Source organism: Oryzias melastigma, linkage group LG8 (genome assembly GCF_002922805.2).
Source record: "Oryzias melastigma strain HK-1 linkage group LG8, ASM292280v2, whole genome shotgun sequence".
NCBI classification, from domain to species: Eukaryota; Metazoa; Chordata; class Actinopteri; order Beloniformes; family Adrianichthyidae; genus Oryzias; species Oryzias melastigma.
In genome coordinates, this window is record NC_050519.1 from 1151568 (window position 1) to 1174658 (window position 23091).

The window sequence follows — 23091 nt, forward strand, 5'->3', positions numbered from 1 at the left end:
TTCTTAATTAAACTCAATTAGTCAAAAACGTTAGCTTGTTGCTGAAAAAGAAGCTAAAAAAACTTCAGTAGATAACAAATTAGTCAATGTTGGTATGTGACTAAAATATTAGCCAAACTCCAAATTAGCAACAACATTTTAAAAAAAAAATAAAACGCACCAGAGGCCAAATTAGCCAAAAACAAACAAACAAAACAAAAGCGCATTGCTTAAACACTAGCTAAACTTCAAAATAGCTTACAATTCTTCAGTGAACCAAATTAGCCAAAAGCATTAGCATGATGCTAAAATAGATGCTAAACTCTAAATTAGCCTAAAAACCCCAGAAGATAACTAGTTAGTCAAAACCGTTAGCACGTCGCTAAGCTCTTGATAGTTTCCGTCTTCCCTCGGCCATCTTTGTCTGAGTCCGGGTCCATATCTGCAGAGATCATCGGTTTGGGCCCAGACTGGAGCTCCAGCTCCTATTAGAGATGAAAGTAATGCGTTTTTTGACAGCGGAGTAACGAGTCGCTCAAACCAGCTGATATAATTGCACTGTAATCGTTTTCATGCAGCTTCTGCTCAGACAGAAGCTGAGCCTCAGGTTAACACGCTGAACCTCCATCACCTCACAGTCAAGATCAGGAGGACATGGAGGATTGACACAAATACCATATTTACATAACACTACAAGGTGCACTTTAAGTCCCCCTCCAATGAAAATCCTCTTTTTTGAGTTTTTAACTTTTTCTTATAAAAAAAAGTATATTTTGCATTTCCGAGTATTTCTCCTTTTAAATCAGTCAAACTGTCTTGGACAGACTCTGAAGATTTATGAAGGTTTACGCTAGCAGACCGAGTGGGATCAGGGGCGGAGCTCTAAAAGCCACGCCCCCTCAGAGGAGATTTTGGAAACAGAAAAATTGCTTTTTAAGACATTTAGGTTGTGGGAATTTGGTTAAAAACTTCATAATTATAAATAAAACACTACTGGGAAAGTTTTTTATAATACAAAAAATTGTCACTTTGGAGTTTTAAAGCCTTTATTTTTTTCCAAAATACGACAGCGCGGCTTATAATCTGAAGCAGCTTTGATATGGTTTTATTCTGGTTGTGTTCACTGATATTAAAGGGATTTTGAGCGGTACACGGCGCTCTTGTAAATATAAACGTGGCTGGAGTGTAGTCCTGTTGGACTGGTTTGTGTCACGACCAATGTTGGGAGTTAGCACATCAGTTGTTTTTTTATCACGTAAGATTAGGACTTTAAAGACTTACTCTAATGATTCTAAATGATGGAGGACATTTATTAAAAATAAATACCATAAAAATTGTTTGAGTATTTCTTTTTTCAAATTGCGTTGGATCAGGAGCTCATGAAAACGAGCGGCTTGAAAAAGCAAAGGCTTTGACGGCACAGTCTCCTTTCTCCGCTACAATTCTGATGCATCCACTTACAGATGAATAAAACTCCAGCCTAGAGGTGGGCGGTAAAACGATAACGGTAATCTTACATTTAACGGTAATATTTATCGATAACGATATAGGACAAAGGGTTCTAAAATTTGATAAAAATGCCAAACCAGGAGCAGACTTGTGGAGTTTTTTGGTAATTCACCTCGTAAAAGAGAATTAATAACACAAGATTTGGGGTAAAACATGTTTTACTCTTGATTGAAAATCACTTTAAAATATAACATTTTGGAGATTTTGTTTAGAAACTGTGGCTTTTGTTCTCATTTTGGTGCCAATTTGGGCAATGTGCTGATGTCCGTCAGTAAAAAACAAACTCAGGGAAATCATAGATTCCTGTGGAGACGGAATAATCAGAAAAATGAGTGTCAGAAATCACACAAGTATATCACAAATCTGCAAATACTACATGAATGCAGGACAACTTTCTGCACCTAAGGAAAGGTAAATGTATTTGTAGTGCGCCATCTGTGGACAGTCGACTGAACTACAAGGAAAATAAAACAATAATATAGGACACGCGTGTGAAAGTCAAGGCCCGGGGGCCGGATCCGGCCCTCCAGATCATTCTATCCGGCCCTCCAGATCATTTTTTTCATTTACTTTTTTAAGCTTTTTCAGACCTTAAAAAGCTGCATTCTAGCTGTTTCGGCTAATTTAGGGTTTTCGTTTACATTTTTTTGTTGGGGAGTTTGGCTAATATTTACACAATAGCTGTTTTGGCTAATTTTTTTTTTAGAGTTTTTTAGGATATTTTGTTTAGTTTAGCTATTTTTTCAGCTACATGCTAGCTGTTTTGTCTAACCTAAGTTTTTTCTATTTTATTATAGTTTTTTTTTTTGTTTTTTAGGCTAGGTTGGCATTTAGCTAATATTTTAGCTAGCCATCAGCTTCAGTGATTTTAACTATCAACTTTAACATTTTCAGTTATCAGTTTCAGCCTTTTTGCTATCAATTTCAGCTTCTTCAGCTATCAGCGCTAGCATCTACAGCAGACAAATTCAGCTTACAGCATTCACAGTAGCATTATCACAGCTAATGTTATATATCTAGTTCATATTAATGTTAAAAAGTTATGTTTTTAAAGTTTTAAAATGTAGTTTTATTGTGTTCAATAAATGTTGACCCGTCTGACCTCAGGTGTGTTTTGGGTTTTACCCCCCTGTGCGATTGAGTTTGACCCCCCGATATAGGTAATCAAATTTATTTATTCCAGTTTGGCGGACCAGATTTAATAGTTTGTCCCCCCCCTACTCTAAACTGTAAAAATGAAAGGAAATCAGCAGAAGGTTCTGCAAAAGGCTCGGTTCTGTCAGCATCACAGAGTTTGGATCACATGAAGAAATTCTTAATTTTAAAAGAAAAACATGACTTTAGCTCAACATGATTCATTTTTATCTACAACATTTATAAAGATAAAACAATGTTTAGAAGCTTTAAGCTTGTTTTCCAAAATTTTCCAAAACTAAAATGTTTTTTGAACATTTAAATGACCATTTTTTTTACTTTTAAAAACAAAAAAAAATGCCAGGTTTGTTTGTTTTAAGAATTCTCCAAACTATGTTCTAGAACCAGATTAAGAGTCGAGCAGAAAAAAAAAAAAGAGTATTCAGTGACATGTTTGTGCAGCACCTTCATAAAACCCGAACGCATCAGCAACCCGCCAGCGTGTTAATGGCGGTGCTCCGTCAACACGACACAGACGCCAGCTTGGCTTCGTCTCGGCCTCCGACGCTGCAGGGCTTTTCTCCCTGATAACCTTTTATGCTCAACTTCTGCTCCGGCGGATTACATAATCAATCTTGATGGAAGAAACAACCGAGATCCTGCTGAAGTTTACGGTCAACTTTAAAGCACATGACCTCTGACCCCGGAGCTCCGTTCTGGCGCAGCTATAACCCTAGGAAAGAGCGCCGTTTCCCGGCTGATGAAACGGGTCTCATGTGGGGATGATTTAACCTTTCGGAGGCTGATCTGATCATTAAAGCCTCAAATCTGAGTCCAAGTGCTCGTCTGAAGACTTGGGCTGGTGCCAGTTTTTATCCCAAGAACATCTACAGATTCATAAAGTTCACGTGGTTTCATTGTTTCACTGAAATAACCAACATGACCCGTCTTCTGGAGACAAGGGGAGAACTGAAGCCCCAAAGAAACCAGAAAAAAATTGTCTGGTCGCTGTAAAATTTTAACTTTTTCTTAAAACCTCCTGCAGCGTGTAAAAATGTGACTCTAGCCTCTTGAATACAAATGCCGCCACCAACCAAATTTTGTGAAAATCTTGAATTTAAAGGTGAACCAAACACTAAATCCACTGTTTTTTGTCTATTGACCTCCATAAATGAGAATTTAGAGGTGCTGCCTGTTGCCACATTTTTCACTATTTAAAATAATTTAGTCTAAAACCGCCTGTGTGCTGCCCCCTTCAGGTTAAAACGAAGTATTGCAGTTGAATGTTGTGATTGGTCGACTGGTTTAAGTCCCACGTCATTCCAGAAGTTTCATGTCATCATGCTCTGTAGCTTCAGTATAAAAGCTACGCCCATCTTTGATTCTGTAACGGTCGGTTGTTAGCGTGTTAGCATTAGCATGACTCGTAGGTGTATTGTCAAAAATCTATTAGCTTGCATAACTTTCCTCTAGACCTGGAAGTTAAATAACAGTGGCTGAGTGTAACTGACATTGAATCCAGAGAACTCCATCCTGGTGATTTATTTGTAATGAACATTTCACTTTGGATTGTTAGCTTAATACGTTAGCCTTCATTAGCTATGATGCTAGCGTCATTTTACCACTCAGACACGGGCCCCCTTCAGTCTGGACCATGAATGCCTGACTACGTTACTTCAAGCTAGCCTCACTGTGAATCACAGATCAAGACCACACCTCCCTCGCTCAGCCCCGCCCCTTTTTCTTTTGCATTTTTTAAAATCTGGGCGTAGAAGGGAGTCCTGTTGTGTTGCCCTTTAAGTCGTGTAGTTGTGGTGTTTTAGAATATGTGACCGTAGTTTTTAAGGATAGAGCGAAGGGATTTTGAGTTCTGTATCCCTCCGCCGGTAGTGTTAGCTGCACCGCGTAGCGCTTTTCTTCATGTGGTTGGACTCCGGAGCTCAGAAGTTTACATTTACATGCAAGTATAGAGTTCCTCCTTTTTCACAGGGGTTAGGGACCGGAGGCATTCGCAAGTACCCCGAATCAGAGAAAATGGAGTGGAGGGGTAGCCGACGGGCCGACACGCTCTTCATCCAGTCTCCCGTCTGAGAGCGGACATACACCTCAGCACCACAGTCCTTCAGACGCAAGCGTCTTTATTTGTTGAGCTTTTGTGACGAAATGGAAGAGTCACGTCTCTGTAGAAAAATCTGTAAATACGTGAAACTGTAAATGAATTAACATGAATACACGAGGGAACAAAGTAATGATTTGTTTGTTTTAGCACAACCTTTTTAAAGTTATAAAAGCGAGGTTATGTATTTCAGAGCGCTGCCAGCGCCGCACCGCCGTAGCTGACAGGCGACTATTGATGACATCATCAAGAGGGAGTGACATCCAAATTTAAAGAGGCTATTTTTCCACAACACTCCACTCAGAGGCATTAATCTAGAGGGAGGGGAAGAATTCAGGTTCAGACCAAGAGTGTTTTGACAGAAACAAGACACCATCACATCCGTTCACTTGCAGATGAACTCTGGTGCGGTTCACTTCAGTGTGGATGCAGACGGACTTTCCTCAGGTTGAAGAGAGGAGAACCAAAAGGAGGAGGTGCTGTAAGCTTTGTGTGTTTGGAGGATAAACAAACATCCACAGCGGGAATCTATAGAAGCAGGAATCATGAAGACGTTTGGAAAAGTCGGAAACGGAGCTGCAGGAGCTTCTTCATACGAAACACTGATTACATACAGTTTTCCTGTCAGGACATGAAAAATAAATTCATTATTTTCCTCAGCCATCTGCGTTTATGCCACGCCCACATCGTTAATGTAAATGTTTTATGTGGCGTGTTGCTTCTTCCTATTGGGACAGGCTTTTAAGATATGCAGGTTTTGTCTAAACTGGAAGAAGAATGTGAGTTATGAGGGTTTATCTCCAGAATATGGATGAGCCTCAATCACAACTATTTTAGTTGAACAGGAAATGAGTAGATATTCATAGTAAAGAAAAACGACTTCACTTATCAGAAAAGTTAAAGTTTAAACTCATCTGGAACATCGGTGACATTTTTGTGTTTACATTTTCTACAATTTACATTTCAAACCTTTCTTATTTTATAGATGGAGAACATTTTAAATTCATTTTTTCTGAAGATTTAATTCCATATATATTTGGTCACTCCTGATTTTTTGTTTTTTCTGCCAAATTCTGCATCTTTTTAGTTTCCTTTGAGTTCATGTTTGGGGTTCTTGATTTCTCTTCCAGGTACGTGTGCACCACTACTTTCTTTTCCCGCCGTCATTAAGGTGGAGCTGAACTTAAAATGGTTCTGGAAACAATTTTCAGATATCCTGCAACATGTCTAGGAATCGTAAGAACTGGGAGCAATAATTACTGTTCTACTCTTGAAGGGATTCCTGAGCTGGAGGCCAACTGACGGGACGACAGGAGGGTCCTGGGACGTTTAACCGGATGGCGGCTGAGGTTCCAGAGGACTCCGGCGTGATGGATGGCTCACACGCCGCTCGTTGTGAGAAAATTACAGCTGGATGCTGCCAGCTGAGGCGGCGTGGCGACCGGCCAAAGCCCCGCCAGAACAAAGGCCTGGGATCTCGCTGCGTGAGTGCTCACCCGCCCGCCGCCAGCCGGCCTGCAGAACCTCAAAGCTTTATATTTACATGCAACGTTCTAGAGTTAATTGCAGAAAATTCCTGCACTGGGTGCAAAAGACGGGGCTGTTATTGCTTTGTTTTACATAGCAAACACATTCTTCTGTTTCAAAGGTTCCTTACGCAAAGATGTAGAAGGATTTGGGATCTCAGCCGGCAAAATAAACCAATTCCTGGCGGATTCTTTGGAAGTATTTCACAGGTTTGGGGTGGGACAATTTCAACAAAACTTCATGTTTTTGTCACCAAACTGCATCTCCAACACCTGCCGACCTAGGATTCTGTTATACCAGAGGAGTCAAATTCGTTTTTGTTCATTCAACCTGTCTGGACAAGTTACATAATGGCAAAATAAACTTCTTATCTGTAGCGTAATAATTAGTGATTAGACTACTAGGTTAGTTGAGGCGCTTTCTCCAACTGAGAAACAAAACAAAGCTCATACATTAACAGAGGCCAGTGGATTTCAAATAAAACTAGATATTTAGCATTACCTATGAGTATGCTAATGTGAAAGCTGTAAAATGAATGTGGCTGCTGAAGAGGCTGAAACTTATAGCAAGCTGAAAATGCTGAAGCCGAAATCCTTCTAAAATATTAGCTTAATACCAGATTACTCCCACCCCCCAAAAAAGAAAAATGTCTAATTTTGCCTAAACAGCAAACATTTTGTTAAAATATTAGCTAAACTCTAAATTAGCTTAAAAAAAACTGAAAAAAATCTTATTTTACCAAATCAGCTAGCATAATGCTAAAATATTATATTAGCCAAACTCGAAATTAGCCTAAAAAACTGGAAAAATATCTAATTTTGCCTGTAAAGCTAGCATATTGTTAAAATATTAGCGTAACCCCAAAGTAGCCAAAAAAATACATAAATTGTTTTCAGCTAGCACAATGCTAAAATATTAGATGAACTCCAAATTACCTTAAAAAACTGGAAAAATGTCTAATTTAGCCTAAATAGCCAGCATAATGTTAAAATATTAGCTGAACTGTAAATTAGCTTAAAATTTCTGGGCTACGTCCGAAATCCCAACCTAATTCCTAACTAATTAAAAACTATATAGTGCCAGACTATCTAGTGGCCTGGATCTTAAAAGCAATTTGCTCACGACTTGTACTCATTTTTCTAAACGCTGGATATGACGTCAGCAATTTCGAATCAATAGAAACGTTTCACGACATTTATTTATGACTCCACTTTATTCTGATTATTCAAAGATCTGATGTTATTCAAAAATTAAATTTAAACACTTTTTTGTTTTGTGGTCTATATTTGCTAATCTAGTGAGCATCAATGCGTGCTAGCTTTTTGCAAAGACTTCTGGGAAATCTCTAGTGCGGTGGATTTTGGAAGTAGTATATTCGGACAGCACTAGAAAATAGTGAATGTCCTATATCAGGGGTGTCAAACTCAAGTCCTCGAGGGCCGACGTCCTACTGGTTTTCCAGAAATCCTGCCTCATCTGCTGCTGATTACCTGATCAGGTGTGTTTGGCCAATAAGGAGCTTCAAAGGCAGGTTGGTTGGAAAACATGTAGGACACCGGCCCTCGAGGCCTGGAGTTCGACACCCGTGTCCTATATAGTGAGTCGGGGAGGGATTCGGAAGTAGCCCTAATTTTGCCATATCAGCTAGCATAATGCTAAATTATTAGCTAAACTCAAAACTAACCTAAAAAAATTGGAAACATTTCTAATTTTGCCATTATTTTAGCATTTTGTCTAAATGAACAAAGAAAGCTAGCGCAACGCTAAAATATTAGCTAAACTCCAAATTAGCCTCAAAACTGGAAACATGTCTAAATCAGGTAGCATTTTTTAGCTCCCCCTAGTGGCGAAATTGTACATTTCCGTCATTTCTTTGAAGAACCATAACTCGTGACAGGAATGTGCTAGAAACTCGTTTCCCGCCCCCCAACAGCTTTATATTTATTTCTCTTCACAATAGGGCCAGATTAAACCATCTGCGGGGCCGGATACGGCCCGCGGGCCGATTGAGTTATTCGAAGACTTTCAGCGGCGGGACACGAGCGAGAAAAGCCAGATTGTGCCATAGTTGCCTTTCCCGTCTCAGAGCAGCTCCGTCTCCATCAAAGCACCGCCTGACCTCGCATACCAGATGAGGCTTCCATTAATGAGCTCTGGACATCAAACGGCATCAACACAAATCACCCAGCTCAGCACAGTAAGATTTACAGCTGAAGAAAAACCAGCAGCGACCTTGCTGATCAGATCCCTCGTCTCTGGGATGGGGAGTAGCAGCAATTATCCGACCTGGGGGAGAGCTGACCAACACACTCAGAGCCAAACGGCAAAGATCACCTCAAACGGGACAATCAGGGATGAAGAGCGTCCTCCACAACACAAACCATCTTCTTTATCAAATATTCATCCAGAAATAAAACAAATCCTTCATTTTTTATCAGTTAAAAGCATTCCTCGTGGTCCAGGGTGCAAAAATCATCAAGCAGAACCGCTGGAATGGAGGGGGAGGACGATGGAGAGATTTCCTTTGAATCATGCAGCGGGATTATAATTATAATTACTGTATTTCCTTCATTAGGCTGAAACTCTGCCCTCTGATCTCTCCATATCAGAACTATTTTACATGAAAGGTTTTTCTGTGTTTTTTTGACAATCTTTCCAAAGATTTATAACATTTCCCGCTCAATGAACCCCAAACAAGATCCCGTTCTGAAGGAATAATGAGCCGTCGGTTAGGGACCATTTTTTACAAATAAATGCGCTTTCCCCCAAATGACTTCTGTGTTTAGATACACGACAGTTTGTCAAATTAAGCGTAAATTTGTGCGGGTTAATTCAAAGATTAACAAGGGATCCATTAAAACTGATGGCAGACGTTTAAAAATGTTGGTTTTTGACGCGATTCCAACACAACACACAACTGTTACTATGGTTACTCTTCTAAGATAGGAATCTCAAGACATCAGCTAGAAAGCTTCTAACTTTCTTTTTTTTCTTACAATCATTGGTTCCAACTAAGCCATCTTTTATTGACATGAAACACATTTCGTTGTTATTTTAACCAAATTGTATCCATGTATCTTCCATGATTCTCCTTCTAAAGTTAAATACTTGATTTATGTCAAAGTTTTCTAGAACTTTGGATCCTTTTTTAGTGTCCGACTCTGCAGAAATAAAGTCCTTCACTGGTTTTTATTCCATGATGGCGCCTTTTACGAAGGTCAGAGGTCGTATCTCCTGCAGAGCTTTACTCGTGTCTGAATATGAAGCCAACGGTTGATCAAAAAGTCTGCTGTTGCTACGACAACGTGACCTGCTGCATCATTTTAGGATGGACATCAACAGATGAATGAATAGAAATAGAGGAACAAACTGATGATAGATGTAGAGAGAGATCAATGTATGAATGAATAATGATGGACAGACAGGTGTACTGCGATAGATCATTGACAGATTTATTTCTAAATTAAAAAAAGATAAATATATATATGGATTGTTTACTTAAGGATATTAATGATTATAAATATAAATGGACGGTGTAGATATATAAATGATAGATGGACACATCAAAACTGACAGATGGATGTACTGAATGAGGAAATGAAATGATAGAACCAGGAATAAAGGGTTCTTTGGGGGAACATGGCAGCAGATGAAGACACCGCGGTATGGCATTCTCTTATAAGAAGCAAATGTTTGCTTAAAAAGAAAGAACTTTTCCTTTTATGGTAAGGATGCCCCAAGACCTGGAGGATTTTGAGATAGGTTTGTTAGCACAGACCAGGAGATATCAGCAGATCCAAGTAGTACTGGTGTAAAACCAGCAACCTGATGTCTATCTATCTAATTTGCACATCAAATTTACACCTCGACGTCTTTTCTTGACAACCCGGCTGCATGTGGGAGGAGCTACTGCTAAAGCTTGTCTGGATTTCATTTGTTGTCACATCTTGGAAAACATGGGTGATGTTGAGCTTGGATTTGTATGTTATGGCATCAGTGTCTGGGTTCACCAGATCATTCAGAAACACTTGCAGTGCGCTGAGTTTCACCATTTACTGCAGGAGTTTCACCTGGATGACGCCATGTTAAACGTTACTTCCGTCTGTCTGTGGAACAGTTTGAGCATCGATCAAAGAGTAGAAAATAAATTCAGACTGGGTTTTTTTTTTATTATTGTATTGATGAAAATAAGAAAATCCTCATAGGCCCATGGAGCTGGAGCAACCATGAGCTGGGCGGCTAGCTGCTGGTTGACCAGCGTAGCGACCTCCCAGGGACCGGCAGAGCTCGCTACTTGGCTACACCTTCCACCGGGCGGCTAGCTAGCTCAATTGCGCTAGCCCCCATGTGACAGATGGCGACTAAACCCGGCTGTATCCCGCCCGCCTTCACCCAACTTTGGCCGGGACAGTCTCCGGCAACCCTATGGTTCAGCTGGTTAAGAAAATGGATGGCAGTTCAGGACTAAAATCCTCGCATCGAGCGGCCATATTGGATTTGTTTTCTACCCAGGACCTCAGATCGCGTCTGTACATTAACTCAACATTAAAACTCAACGTCCCTGAAGCACGAAATGTGGTGTGAAAGCAGCATGTCGGATGCTTATTCTGTCATCAATGAATAACTTTCACGGTCAATCCTCTCCAAGTCACAATCAAAGTGTTGTTGTCCAGGTGAAGTCACCCAGGAGGTCCACCGTCTCGTTGCTTTATCGTACCTCATCAAGAGACGACCAAGTCCTCTAAGCTGCTGTTCAGCTCGTAGGACCACAATAGCAGGGAGTTCGCTCGAAGAATTACAGTTTCAGACGAGAGAATCTGCTGACAGAGAAAAAAAATGGTGCTTGAAAATCAATAGCCAGGAGTCCCTCCCTCCTATCAGAGTCGGATGCAAAAAAACATCATGGCGACAAAATCATAAGTCAGAAGTCCTCAAAGTCCAGAAGTTTTTAGCTTTAGACCATTTTCCCCTTTTGAAATACCAGAACTCCTTAAATGATCAGCTGATTCACAGAGAAAAAGCTGAATTTCTTCGGCTTTTTCTCCGGAGGTAAACGGTGCAGTTCAGGGGTCTGAACCTGAGGCTCTGGAGCCACTCGGGGCTCTTTAGCTTTAAGGGAAAATGCAAACGGTTTCTATAAATGGGTCTGTTTGTTAGATGTTTAAATTTAGTTTAGATTTTTCAAGTGAGGAGGTCTTAAATTTATAAAGTAACACTTTTTATACCACTACATTACATCAAGAAGCCTTGTGTGCTGTTCCACTCCTCCAAAATGCAGAAAAATTACATGAAGTATTTTTTTTGTCATTATTAGAATAAATATAAAGCTCCTTCTGATCTTCAGTTTACAAAGTTCTTAATGTATAGAATTGCATTATACTTATAGATTTTTTAAAATGTATTTCCATCCAATTTTTCATGTTCATATTTGATAGTAAAAGGATGAAGATACAGCAAATGAATAACAGAAAGTCTTTTTTTTTTCATTTTTAACTGAAGTAAATCTGATGCAGCTGACGGATTTAGTTTGGTCTTTTATTTTGAAAAGAACAGGTATGTAGTGTTGTTAAAATGAAAAGTTAAACAAAAAAACATAATTTTGTTATTGCTTATTTCAATGCAACATTTTCTAAATTAATGTCTAAATGGTCTCAAAAGTGTATATTTTCTAAACGGTGGAGTAAAATTTTGTGACTCTTGTTGCGTTTTGGTCGGCGAAAACGGGTCCAAAGGCTCTTTTAGTGGTAAAGGTTGCAGACTTTTGGTGTAGTTAAACAAATTTGAACGCTTGTTAATAATGAAATAAAACAATTAACGTTCTCTGTCCCATTTGAAGCTCATCTCAAACACTAAACTGAGAGATAATTACAGTTTACTCGCATTTAGAAGCAACCGGCTAAAGTTGTTAAATTTCTGCTTCTGATTAAAGATTCTTTTTGCATGTGACCCAAGCTGTGCATGGAGGTGACCCCAACTATAGCCGGTATCTGGCCACTTCCTGCACCCCCCCACAGATGTGTCACCCAAAAGTCCGGTTCCATGACCAGGAGGTTTGACTCCGCCTTTGCCAAACCCACAGAGCACCGTCCCTGATGAGCTCTGGGGGGTACAGATCAATGCATCCCAATATGTAGGCGGATTCGTAAAAGGACAGATGAATACGTTATTAAAGGATATAAGACTAAAGAGAAATAAACAGCTATAGACATAATTTGGTAAATATTGATATATGATAGACGGATATTGATAAAGGATAGATTTAACGTTGATCTTTTACACAAACTGTTTTATTTTCTTCCACATGCAGAGCAGCCGTCCCCTAAAACAGGCCCTGGCTCAATCTGAAAATAGGGGAAATCTCACAAATATTTTCATTTTTTGGACAGGGAGAGTCTCCAGCTGAGCGGCTGGTTCAAGAGAACAGAAACAGCTGTTTCCTGGGAACTCCATCTGCCTTCATCGACATCTGCAGAAGGAAAAACCTCCGTTTTCCTCAGAATCAGTCGTAGACACAGATGAACTCAGGTCTTTAAAGGAGTTCCCGTTCTCTGACGTGCAGCGAGTTTCTGTAGAATCCTGTGGAAAACTGAAGGAATTCTGGATTCAGTCTGATCTGAACACTTCTCATCAATCAGGTTTAAAGCGTTTCTACATCACACTGAAAGGAACAATTCAGTCACATTCTGACTGAAAAATCTCCTTTAATAAATATTACAGATCCCTCCAAAGGAAATAGCATTTTTAACAGGTTCTTGTAGCATTTTTCTCATAACATTTATAAAATAATTTAAAATCTGTTTGAGTATTTCTTTATTTAAATTGTGTTCAATCGTGATGGAAATCCATGGTTTAAAAAAAAGCTCAAATTTGTGATGCAGCGATGACATGGGCGGTGCCAAAGTCTCCCTGCTCCACCACATTCTAAATCCACTTGGAGAAAAAACGATTCATGAACGTCTTTGTTTTCCTCGACTGAGCTGGAATCTGGATCTGAACTGTACGACTGGATACCTCCAATACTGCTGAAGCAAAAAATAACGAAAATGAGTCTTAAAATGAAAATTATTATTATGATTTTAGTTAAAAACTGCTTAATACAAAAGTCCACTGGGAACGATTTTACAATAGAAAAAAGAGTGAGACTTTAAAATGTTTTTTGTAGCTCCTGAGTTGATTTGTTGTTTCCTAATTATGTCAGTTTAAACTTAATTCAATGCAAAACAATCCAACAGAAATTAAAACATTTTTTTTAAAAAGCAGTAGTAGTTTTTATTTACGTTTTTTCGTACTGAGTGATCTTTAACAACTGTCGGGTGGGTTTGCACATTTCTCCAAAAAGGTAGGAGTTTGGTGATGTCACTTCCTGCCAAGATGGCGATGACTACAGAGCTAAAAAAATAACCAGCTTAAATATGAAAAAACAAAATGTTGGGTCACATGACCACCGGGTTTGTCCAAGCACATGCGTCTTCAGTAAGAACTCATTCATATGAGAAGTTTTCAGACTTGTAACCATGGAAACGGCTTTGCTCTGAGATGTTTGCAATCTAGTTAAGTTGTTGTAAACGTAATCTCTGTACAGCGGGGATACCTTGGTTTTATTTTGAAACTTAACACTTCCTTATTGCAGAGTTTTAAAGAACTCCAGTAAAGTCGTGCTGTAGCACAAAATCTTGAGTTATTTTATATATATTTTTTCTCTTTTTCATATATTCCATTTTCTGAACCCACTGAATGTCTTTTAGAGTTCCGGGGTTGCTGGAGCCTATCCTTGTAATCGCTGATCGAAGGTGGACGATTCTATGTTTTAAATTATTGAACTTTTATAAATACTTGTATATTTGAAGGTTTCCCTCCCTTCTGATGCTGTTTTAACAAAAACCGTCTCATCTCAGAACAGTTTGTTGCGGCTCCAAACCCTCAGAGCTCCGGCGTTATCAGCATCAAAGCGCTTCTTTCATCGCAGAGAAATCTGCGTCATTGTGGATCTGAATGTGTATTCGGAACATTACAGATCATCTTTTCATGTTCCGAACAGTCGAGGGGTCTTAACGTGAACAAACCGTCTGCGTTTCTCCAACCAATCAGCGTGGAGTCACAACAAAAGGAGCTACCTCTGGCTTCCTAACGAGCTGCTCCGACTTATTAAATCTAATTTTATCATCTGCACTGTAAAATAAATGACTTGCGTTTGATTTTGTTGGCTGCACCGAGGAGGAGAGGTTTGCTTTCATCAGGGAAATATCTTGGCTGCAGAATATCTGCATTGAAAAAGGTTGATTAGGTTAAAGAGGGAGAGCAGTAAAACAAGCCCATACCCACAGAGATCATTAACTTAATGGATTGCTGGGACACAAAAGCGCTACGTCGTTGGGTATGCGGGCAGGCGACAAGGACTCGCTGGTGTTTGTCTAAACACAGATCAGTTTTATAGCAGGGAGCTGCAGAACAGTAGAAGAGTGGGAGCGATTTCAGGCTTTAGGAGTTTGCAGACCGACTCCTGAGATGAAGTTTAAACAATCAGAGGACAGGTTGTGTTTGTTGGAGATCTTCTGCCTCACCGACGAGTGCAGAGATCTGTCAGCTGTGAGGTTAAGGGGGCATCATCGCCGACTAACTAAAACAAAACACAGGCTCTCTGGTGCCCTGCAGTCTGGGGGTTGTGGCAGCTAAAAATCTAAGTTTTAGCCTAAAAAAACTTACTTTCAAAAATTAAATAGAGTTTTTAGCTTCAGTGTTTATGTTCTTTGATTTACTGTAACTTTTCAACTGGTAACATGATTGTTCCTGCATATTGTGAAGGAGAAAAGCGGCGTAAGCTTTTGCGTTTAAGCGTCATCGCAGAGGGGGCCAAAATCCAAAACACACCTTAGGTCACAGGCTGGACAGGATAAACTTATATTTTTAAATTCTAAATTTTTAAAACAATAAAACTCTAACTTTTTAACATAATTATGAACTAGATATAGAGCATAACCTGCGATAATGATAGTGTGAATGCTGTAAGCTGAATTTGGCCGCTGAAGATGCTGAAATTGATAGATAAAAACACTAAAAGCTGATAGCAGCTAAAATATTAGCTAAATCTCAAATTAGCCAAAACAGCTAGCATGTAGCTGAAACATTAGCTAAACTTCAAAACAGCCTAAATACAAAAAAAAGCTAAATTAGCCTAAATATCTAAAATGTATCTGAAAAAAAATGCTAAACTCAAAAACAACCTAACAACTAAAAAAAAGTCTACATTAGCCCAAACAGCTAGCATGTAGCTGAAAAAACAGCTAAACCTAAAAACAGGGAAAAAAAGCTTAAATTAGCCAAAACAATTAGCATTTATCTGAAATATTAGCTAAACTCCAAAACAGCCTAAAAACTTTAAAAAATAAATTAGCCAAAACAGTTAGCATGTAGCTAAAAAAATAAACTTCAAGACATCTTAAAAAACTGACAAAGCCTAAATTCGCCAAAAGAGCTAGCATGTAGCTGAAATATTAGCTAAAGTCCAAAAAGTAGATGCTTTGTAAATGTCCGTATACTCCAAAAAGCTATCAGAATGCCAATTTTTTAAACTTTAAATCTGTAACTTTTTAACATAACTGTGAATAATGAAAAGGCAGGAATATTATTCCAGAATAAATCAACTTAAACCTTAAATAACTTTCAATATTTTACTCTCCATAAAAATATATTTTGTCAAAATTATACAAGTTAGAAATAAGCGCACAATAACATCGGGTCATTAATAACAATAAAATAGAACGATCTGGAGGGCCGGATAGAATTAGCCGGAGGGCCGGATCCGGCCCCCGGGCCTTGACTTTCAGAGACATCTAGCCTAAACCTTTACTGAAACTAAGAACAGAAATGAGGAACCGGTTGCAGCAGCGTCTTTCGCGTAAATCAGAACAGTTCCTACTTGGAAGTGAATTTCAGTTCCACCATAAGCATCGTTTTAAACGTTCGGTCTTCACGTGAGGCGGAGCTCGTCCAAACTCGATAACTCAAACCGGATCGTATTTGTGTGCATGAAAAAACGTAATTTTCTTTCATCTGTTCTTTTTTCTTCCATATTTTAGGAACGTTTTATTTTTCAATACAGTGAGATGTTAAGAAATCAGATATTTGGAATCTTGGGGATTTTTCAGGTTTTGAGAGAATACCCTTTAGTACGTCAAGAGAGAAGAAACTGTTTTAAAATCACATCAGTGTGGCTTTATTGTACCAATATAAAGAATAAATAATACACCTCCTTAATTTACAGATAAAAACAAATGATTGACAGGCGGATAATGCTTCATCCAGATGTGGAAACATCAAGTCCTCACGTGGCTCCACTTAAATACAAAATATTCTGCACAATAAAGTAGACTCTGGTTACAAATAATACTGACTGTACAGGAGTTTACATACGAACTGCAGGCGGCCATTTACACAACACTCCATAGTGCACGTGGGTGATTTAGAAAAGAGTTCATAATTTAAGTTTTCAGAGTCTCTAACTCGAGCACGAGCATTTGCAGTCCGTGATGACCGGGTACTGCACCGGGATCCACGCGCACTTCAGCCGCTCCGCCGCTTTCCTCTGCACGCACCTCCACCTGAGCGTGGTCAGGTGGGTCGAGCTGGCGGGTTTGCACACCATCCCCTCGGGGACGGAGCACGAGCGTTTGCTCAGGCAGCTGCCCACGCGCACAAAGCGCGGCCAGAACCTGTTGCCCAGGTCGGTCCAGGAGTACAGCACCGGGCAGAAGGAGTAGGCCCACAGCCACTGCTGTAGCCGCCGCTTCAGCTTCTTGCTGGGTTTGTGCTTCTTGCCGGGCTGCAGGTCGAAGTCCACGGCGCGGATCTCCTTCGGCATTATTCCACCCGCGCGCGGCACAAAGTCGTCGAGCTCGTCGTTCCCCGCGTGCTTGACCTCCACGGGCAGAGAGACGGACAGAAAGCGGCTGTCGAAGTCTCCCAGGATGCTCCTCAGCTCGGTTTCGTTAAAGTCCCGCTCCTTGGGGTCGTAGACCGGATCCGGGTCCTCCTTCAGCTCCACCAGAGGCAGGCTGTCGCTCGGGATGGGGCGCAGAAGGTAGTACGGCTGACAGATCCCTCCGTTCACCAGCAGTCCGAGAGTCAGCATCAGCAGGGAGACGCGCCGAGGAGGCTGATCCATGTCCGGGAGAGGGGGACGCGCGTGGAGCTGTAAGTCGTGCGTAATTACGCGTGAGCCAAAATCCAGAACTCCGTCAAAATTCAGTTTCCCATCGCGAAAAGCCGAAGGGAGAAGAGGGCAGCATCACACCAAACGGACCAACTGCACCTCGCGGATGGGCTGTCGTCCTGCGCTCCGCGCGCGGGAGCTCCACATGATGCGGGAGAGCGCAGCCCGCGAGCGCCGTTTTATCCTGCGAGCGCAGCGTGATGTAATCCGCGCGCCCCTCTTTGAATGTGGGTTTGTTGTCTAGGAGGAGATCCCCCGTGCCTCCTTGTGCGCTGGGGTGGGAGGGGGGTCTGCGAGAGGAGACGCCCCCTGTTGGTTTTGCAGACTACACAGAATCAGCCTTTCATTCTTCAGTGGGGGGGCGGCGGTGTCCCGGAGAATGCCGCCGCAGACAGCCTCCACATTCATCCACATCACACACAGACACTTTAATGGCTGCAGCTTCTTCACCTCCGACACACTGATGGGACGCAGCAGCAGAATCGAACCTCAATGAGAACTTCTCAGCAAATTCATAGAAAAAAAAAATGACAAAAACGTTTTTAAATCAGTCATTTAACTTTTTAGTTCCTTAAGTTTGGCCTTTTTCAGGTTAAATCACTTCGGGCTCAATTCGTTTTTCATAATCTTGTGAAAATAGTGAATATTTAGAAAAGTGAATCACCAAATCATCAAAAAGTGACATTTTCAATGCAAAATGTACCACAACTGAAGATGCAGTGACACTCCAACAGCTGATTTACTGATAATGTTGGAATCATTTGGATTTAACTGCAAACTCCAAAATGTAGAATGTTGTCAAAGTTTCACAGCAGGATATTTTAATCGCCAGCCACATAAATCTACTAAAATAGAAGAAAAAAAAGAGAAATATAGAAGAAAATTGGTAAAGTTGAAATTTAGATAAAATTGAAGGCCGAGGGTTGAAAAATAAATTTCTCCTAAAGGACCCAGTCTGTTAAAAAATGTGTTTTTAACATGTTATGTGACATTTTTCTCACGATGGATGACAAAAAGAAAATTAAACTAATATTTTTTATTTAAACCCTCGTGAGTCAGGAGCAGACGAAAAACTTCAATTTGAACAAAATTGTATTTGTGACAGAAAATACTAGTTCCATTCTGATGCATCCAGTTGGTCCGGTACAGTCCGGTATTTTGAGCATTGTCAAATGGATCCATTCAACAGTACCGACCCGTACGGGCCCCCTTCCGTTGTAGGTCGATAGGAAAATAGGACAGTTTGGGCGGAGTCGCTGTAGCCACTTGCTAATTGGCAGAAAGTGACGATGACATTCGAAAGCAGCAGTAAAGCGCTAAGCTAGCGGTTCCGTTTTCCTTTTTACGGCGGTTTTCTTCTGAGCCGCAATCGTCTTTCAAACATTAAATTCTTGTTCCACACGATGTAACAGAAGTGAAGCAACAAAAAGACAAGCTGCTGCTAATAAATTGCATTTTAGTCGTCGCACAATGACATGCTAGCGGTCTACACCACGAGGTCCCCAAATATTTTCTTGCATTTATGGTTTCCAGAAAGTCACATGTGACCAATCTCAAATAACCATTTGAGAAAATAACAAATAATCATCATTTTGAAGAAAAGGTCCAATTCTTTTGTCTTCTGCTGCAGCTAGACGTGACATTTTCACCAGAACCGCGTTCCCTCGTTTACTGTGGGAGTTACGTTCTAAAAGTGACTCATGAAGGTGAAATCCGTCAATTAGGACAACAGATGTAAAACTCGTCATCACACACTGGAACATTTTCACACTTTTCTCTCTCGTTTAAACTCTCAGAGTTAAAAATTCATTGAAAACGAGTTTCAAAGAATGAAAACAAGTATCTGATCTCGATCAGAGCTGCGTGTATCAGAGAGGAGCACGGACTGCAGGAGAATGGAGTAAAAACTCTCTTTCTGTGTCGGTCTTGATCGGGTCACTGATATTGTTCAGGGGGCTGGTCCGAATGTGGAAGTGGGCCAGATCCGGCCCGCGGGCCGTAGTCTGGAGACCCCTGGTCTACAGTACGCATGCACCGTGAAAACAAAGCACTCACTGGAAGTGAAGCTTAACGGAGTGGAAACGCTCGCCAGAATTAAGTGGACCGGACCGTGCTGCTCCTTACTGGACCGGACCGGACCGCTCAGTGGAAACCAGGCTTGATAGATCCATGAACGTCTTTGTTTTCCTGGAATCTGGATCAAAACTGTACAGCTAATCACCATTTTGTCGCACTGTTAGCTTGGGGATGTGAGGGGCTGTAACCTAGTGGGAGAGCGTGTCAGATGATGACCAGGAGAAAAAATATGAAAAAGAAAATAAAAAACATGATTTGGAAAAGTATTAAAGAGCTCCTTTAACAGTGTTCTCACCGGGTCTTGAATTTTGATATATAAACTTTAAAAATTGTGCAGTTTGAAACTTCAAACTGCTCAGTGGTCTTGTGGTAGAGTGTCCGCCCTCAGACTGGAAGGTCACGAGTTCAAGTCCCGGCCGAGTCAAACCAAAGAAAATAAGTAAAGGTAGGATTATGTAAGTTTGCTTCTTCCCACTCCTTTTCAACCAATCAAACTTCACTTTAGTCAATAATTATGATATTAATGAATCACATGTGACATAAATGTGTTTTTGTTTTTTAATGCATTTCACAGTTTCTGTAATGAGTTTGAAATATTTGTGTGTTTTGTCCTGTTTTTTTCACAATCTATGCTTGAAATAAATCAATCAATCAAATGGGACCCAGTGCCTCCCAGTTTGACACTCAGCATGAATTGGTTGGATTGAGGGTTAAACCACTAAATGGTTCCAGAGCGCGGCTGTGTCTGCAGCTCACCGCTCCCCCAAGGGATGGAGGTGTGTGACAATAACGGGACTTTACTTTTAACTTTACATTTTTCTCCATTTCACATTTCTTGTTGAAAAGTTTTAAACCACAGTCAAAAAAAAAAGGTGCTAAAGCATCACAGCATGGACCACAAACAACTAGAAGCTACAAGTTTTGATTATAAAATGGGAAATAAATATTAAACTTAGAAATAGGTGAGAAATGGATGATAATTTTTGAATGGAAGGCCTCAAAAAGGTTTGAAATTCCACCTGAAGAATCCCCGTTTACGTCCGCTAAGTGAAGTGTGGAGGTTCATTGCCACTGGAGCTATCCTTCAATATCTCCTTCTCTTCAAAAACAACTGGAAATTCCTCCTGAGGTACGGCCTCATTGTGTAAGAAAAAGTCCGATAAGGCGGTTCTAACAGCTTTGTTTACCATGCGGTCACAAACTTCTCGGTGTAGGCGGCACTCTTCTGAGCGAACAGTGCGGCTTTCTTCATCAGAAAGTGGCCTCAGGCCGTCCCTACAAGACGTGCCGCACAGTAAACAAACTGAAATCAGCCCATTAGCGGAGCTTGATTGAAGAAAAGCTCGATTGACAGTCTGGGCATGAGATGGGCCGCGCTCTCTGCAGAGTATTTACAGCTCGCGTCCAGCTGAAGTGGGACAATATTTCTGCCTGTGAGCGGCGGCACAGCGCGCCTCTCAATAAAGCAGGCCAAATTAGCTCCCAAATAAACAACGCTTACTAAGCAGCAGCCATGGAAAGTATCACCATTTGTGAAGCTGTCACGGCTCGCGCTCAGAGGATCATTCTTTGAAAAATAATTTAATGGAAGAACTTAGCCAGCTGCTACATCAGCCATAAACCATCCGCTTAAGATAAATGCATCTCTGTTTCTTTTTGAATGAGCTAATTCACACAAGCGCTCGAGCACACGACTCATTTACTTTACGGTCAAATGATGTTGAAAAGTCTGGAAAATGTCACCCTTATATTTTTCATCAGCACATATCATAAACCATCGCTCCTGAGAAGTCCTGACGGATCCGCGTTCGGACGCCGCAGAGCAAACAGACCTCAGTGCCGACACCACGGACCGGGAGGTCACGACACCGGACCCAAAACGAGGAGAAGCGTCTGCCGCTTCACCACAGGGACGGCTGATAGTGAAATATTCCTCCATAAAGAGTCAGGCTACTGGAGACAGACGCATGTTTAATCGTTTTTTAGTCTTAAGGTAGGAGTGTCAAACTCAATCGCTCAAGGAGCGAAAATCCAAAACACACCTTAGGTCATGAGCCGAAGAGGAGAAACATTTATTAAACACTAAAACATATTTTTTTATTTTAAATTGTTACTTTTTAACATAATTATGAACTAGATATATAACATTACCTGTGATAATTCTAGTGTGAATTTGGTCGCTGAAGATGCTGAAATTGATCGCTAAAATCAATGAAGCTGGTAGCCAGCTAAAATATTAGCTAAATATCAAATTAGTCTTCTTTTTTACCTTTCAGCTTATCCCATTTTTGGGGTCGCCACAGCGCAACAGCACCCACTGTTTCGCACCAGTGATTTGGTTTTAAGCCGGATGCCATTTCTGACACAACCCTGTAAATTAGTCTAAAAAACAAACAAACAAACAAATAACCTAGGTTAGAAAAAAGAGCTAGAATTTGGCTGAAAATAGCCACACTCCAAAATAACCTAAAAAACTGAAAAAGCTTAAATTAGCAAACACAGCTAGAGTGTAGCTAAACTCTAAAATAGCCTAACAAGCTTTTTTTAAAGCTTGAATTAGTAAAAAAAAAAAAAATTCGTATGTAGCTGAAGATAGCTAAACTCAAAAATAGCCTAAAAAACAGAAAAAGCTAAAAGTAGCCAAAACAGCTAGCATCTCACTGAAGTATTAGCTAAACTCTAAAACAGCCTAAAAAACTTTCTTTAAAAAGCCTAAATTTGATAAAACAACAAACATGTAGCTGATATATTAGCTAAAGTTAGTTTATATTAGCTAAAATGCAAAATACCCTAAAATTCAGAAAAAGCCAAAATTAGCCAAACAGGTAGCATGTAGCTTAAATATTAGCTAAACTCCAAATTAGCCTAAAAAAACAACAACAAAAAAAGCCTAAATTAGCCAAACAGCTAGCAAGTCGCTGAAATATTAGCTTAACTTCAAAATAGCCTAACAAAAAAAAAAACCTAAATTAGTCAAAACAGCTAGCATGTCGCTTAAATATTAGCTAAACTCTAAAATAGCCCCAAATTTTTTTTGTAAATTCCAAAACTGTCCAAAAAACTAGCAGAATGCCAATTTTGAAAACGTTAAAACCTTAACTTTTAAACATAATTATGAATAATAAAAATGCAGGAATATTATTCCAGAATAAATCAACTTAAACCTTAAATAACTTTCAATATTTTTGCTTTCCATAAGAATATATTTTGTCAAAATTTTACAAGTTAGAAATGAGCACAAGATAACATCGGGTCATTAATAACAATCAAATAAAATGACCTGGAGGGCCGGATCCGGCCCCGGGCCTTAACTTTGCCATGTTTCTTAAGTTAACAAACACCGCTCCATTTGGCTAATAAATCTGCCTTTAAATGCAGGTCTGGTTCCTGCAGACTCTAAAGCGGCGCTCTAGGACACACATTCAGCTCTGATCTCCAGGTTCCAGTCCTGCGCCCGTCATTGTGCCCCCCCCCCCGCTGCTTTCTCTTTCACTGAGGGAAAGCAGACTTCTGTCCTGGCAACCACCCCCAGCTTCGACCC

At 40.3% G+C, this 23091-nt stretch overlaps 1 protein-coding gene across 14 annotated transcripts in view; it reads right to left on the reverse strand.

Moving 5' to 3' along the window:
- LOC112146133 (noggin) overlaps positions 1-23091 on the reverse strand; it is a 143568-nt gene that overhangs the window by 65507 nt on the left and 54970 nt on the right. For 7 of the 14 annotated variants that reach the window (XM_036213087.1, XM_036213089.1, XM_036213085.1 and 4 more), the window contains one exon: positions 16455-17934. The exons of the other annotated variants lie outside the window; for them this stretch is intronic. In XM_036213087.1, coding sequence (XP_036068980.1) covers positions 16761-17426 — 666 coding nt within the window. In that variant the 5' untranslated portion in view covers positions 17427-17934 and the 3' untranslated portion in view covers positions 16455-16760. Of the gene's footprint in view, positions 1-16454; positions 17935-23091 lie in introns of those variants that run through there. 14 annotated transcript variants of the gene reach the window in all.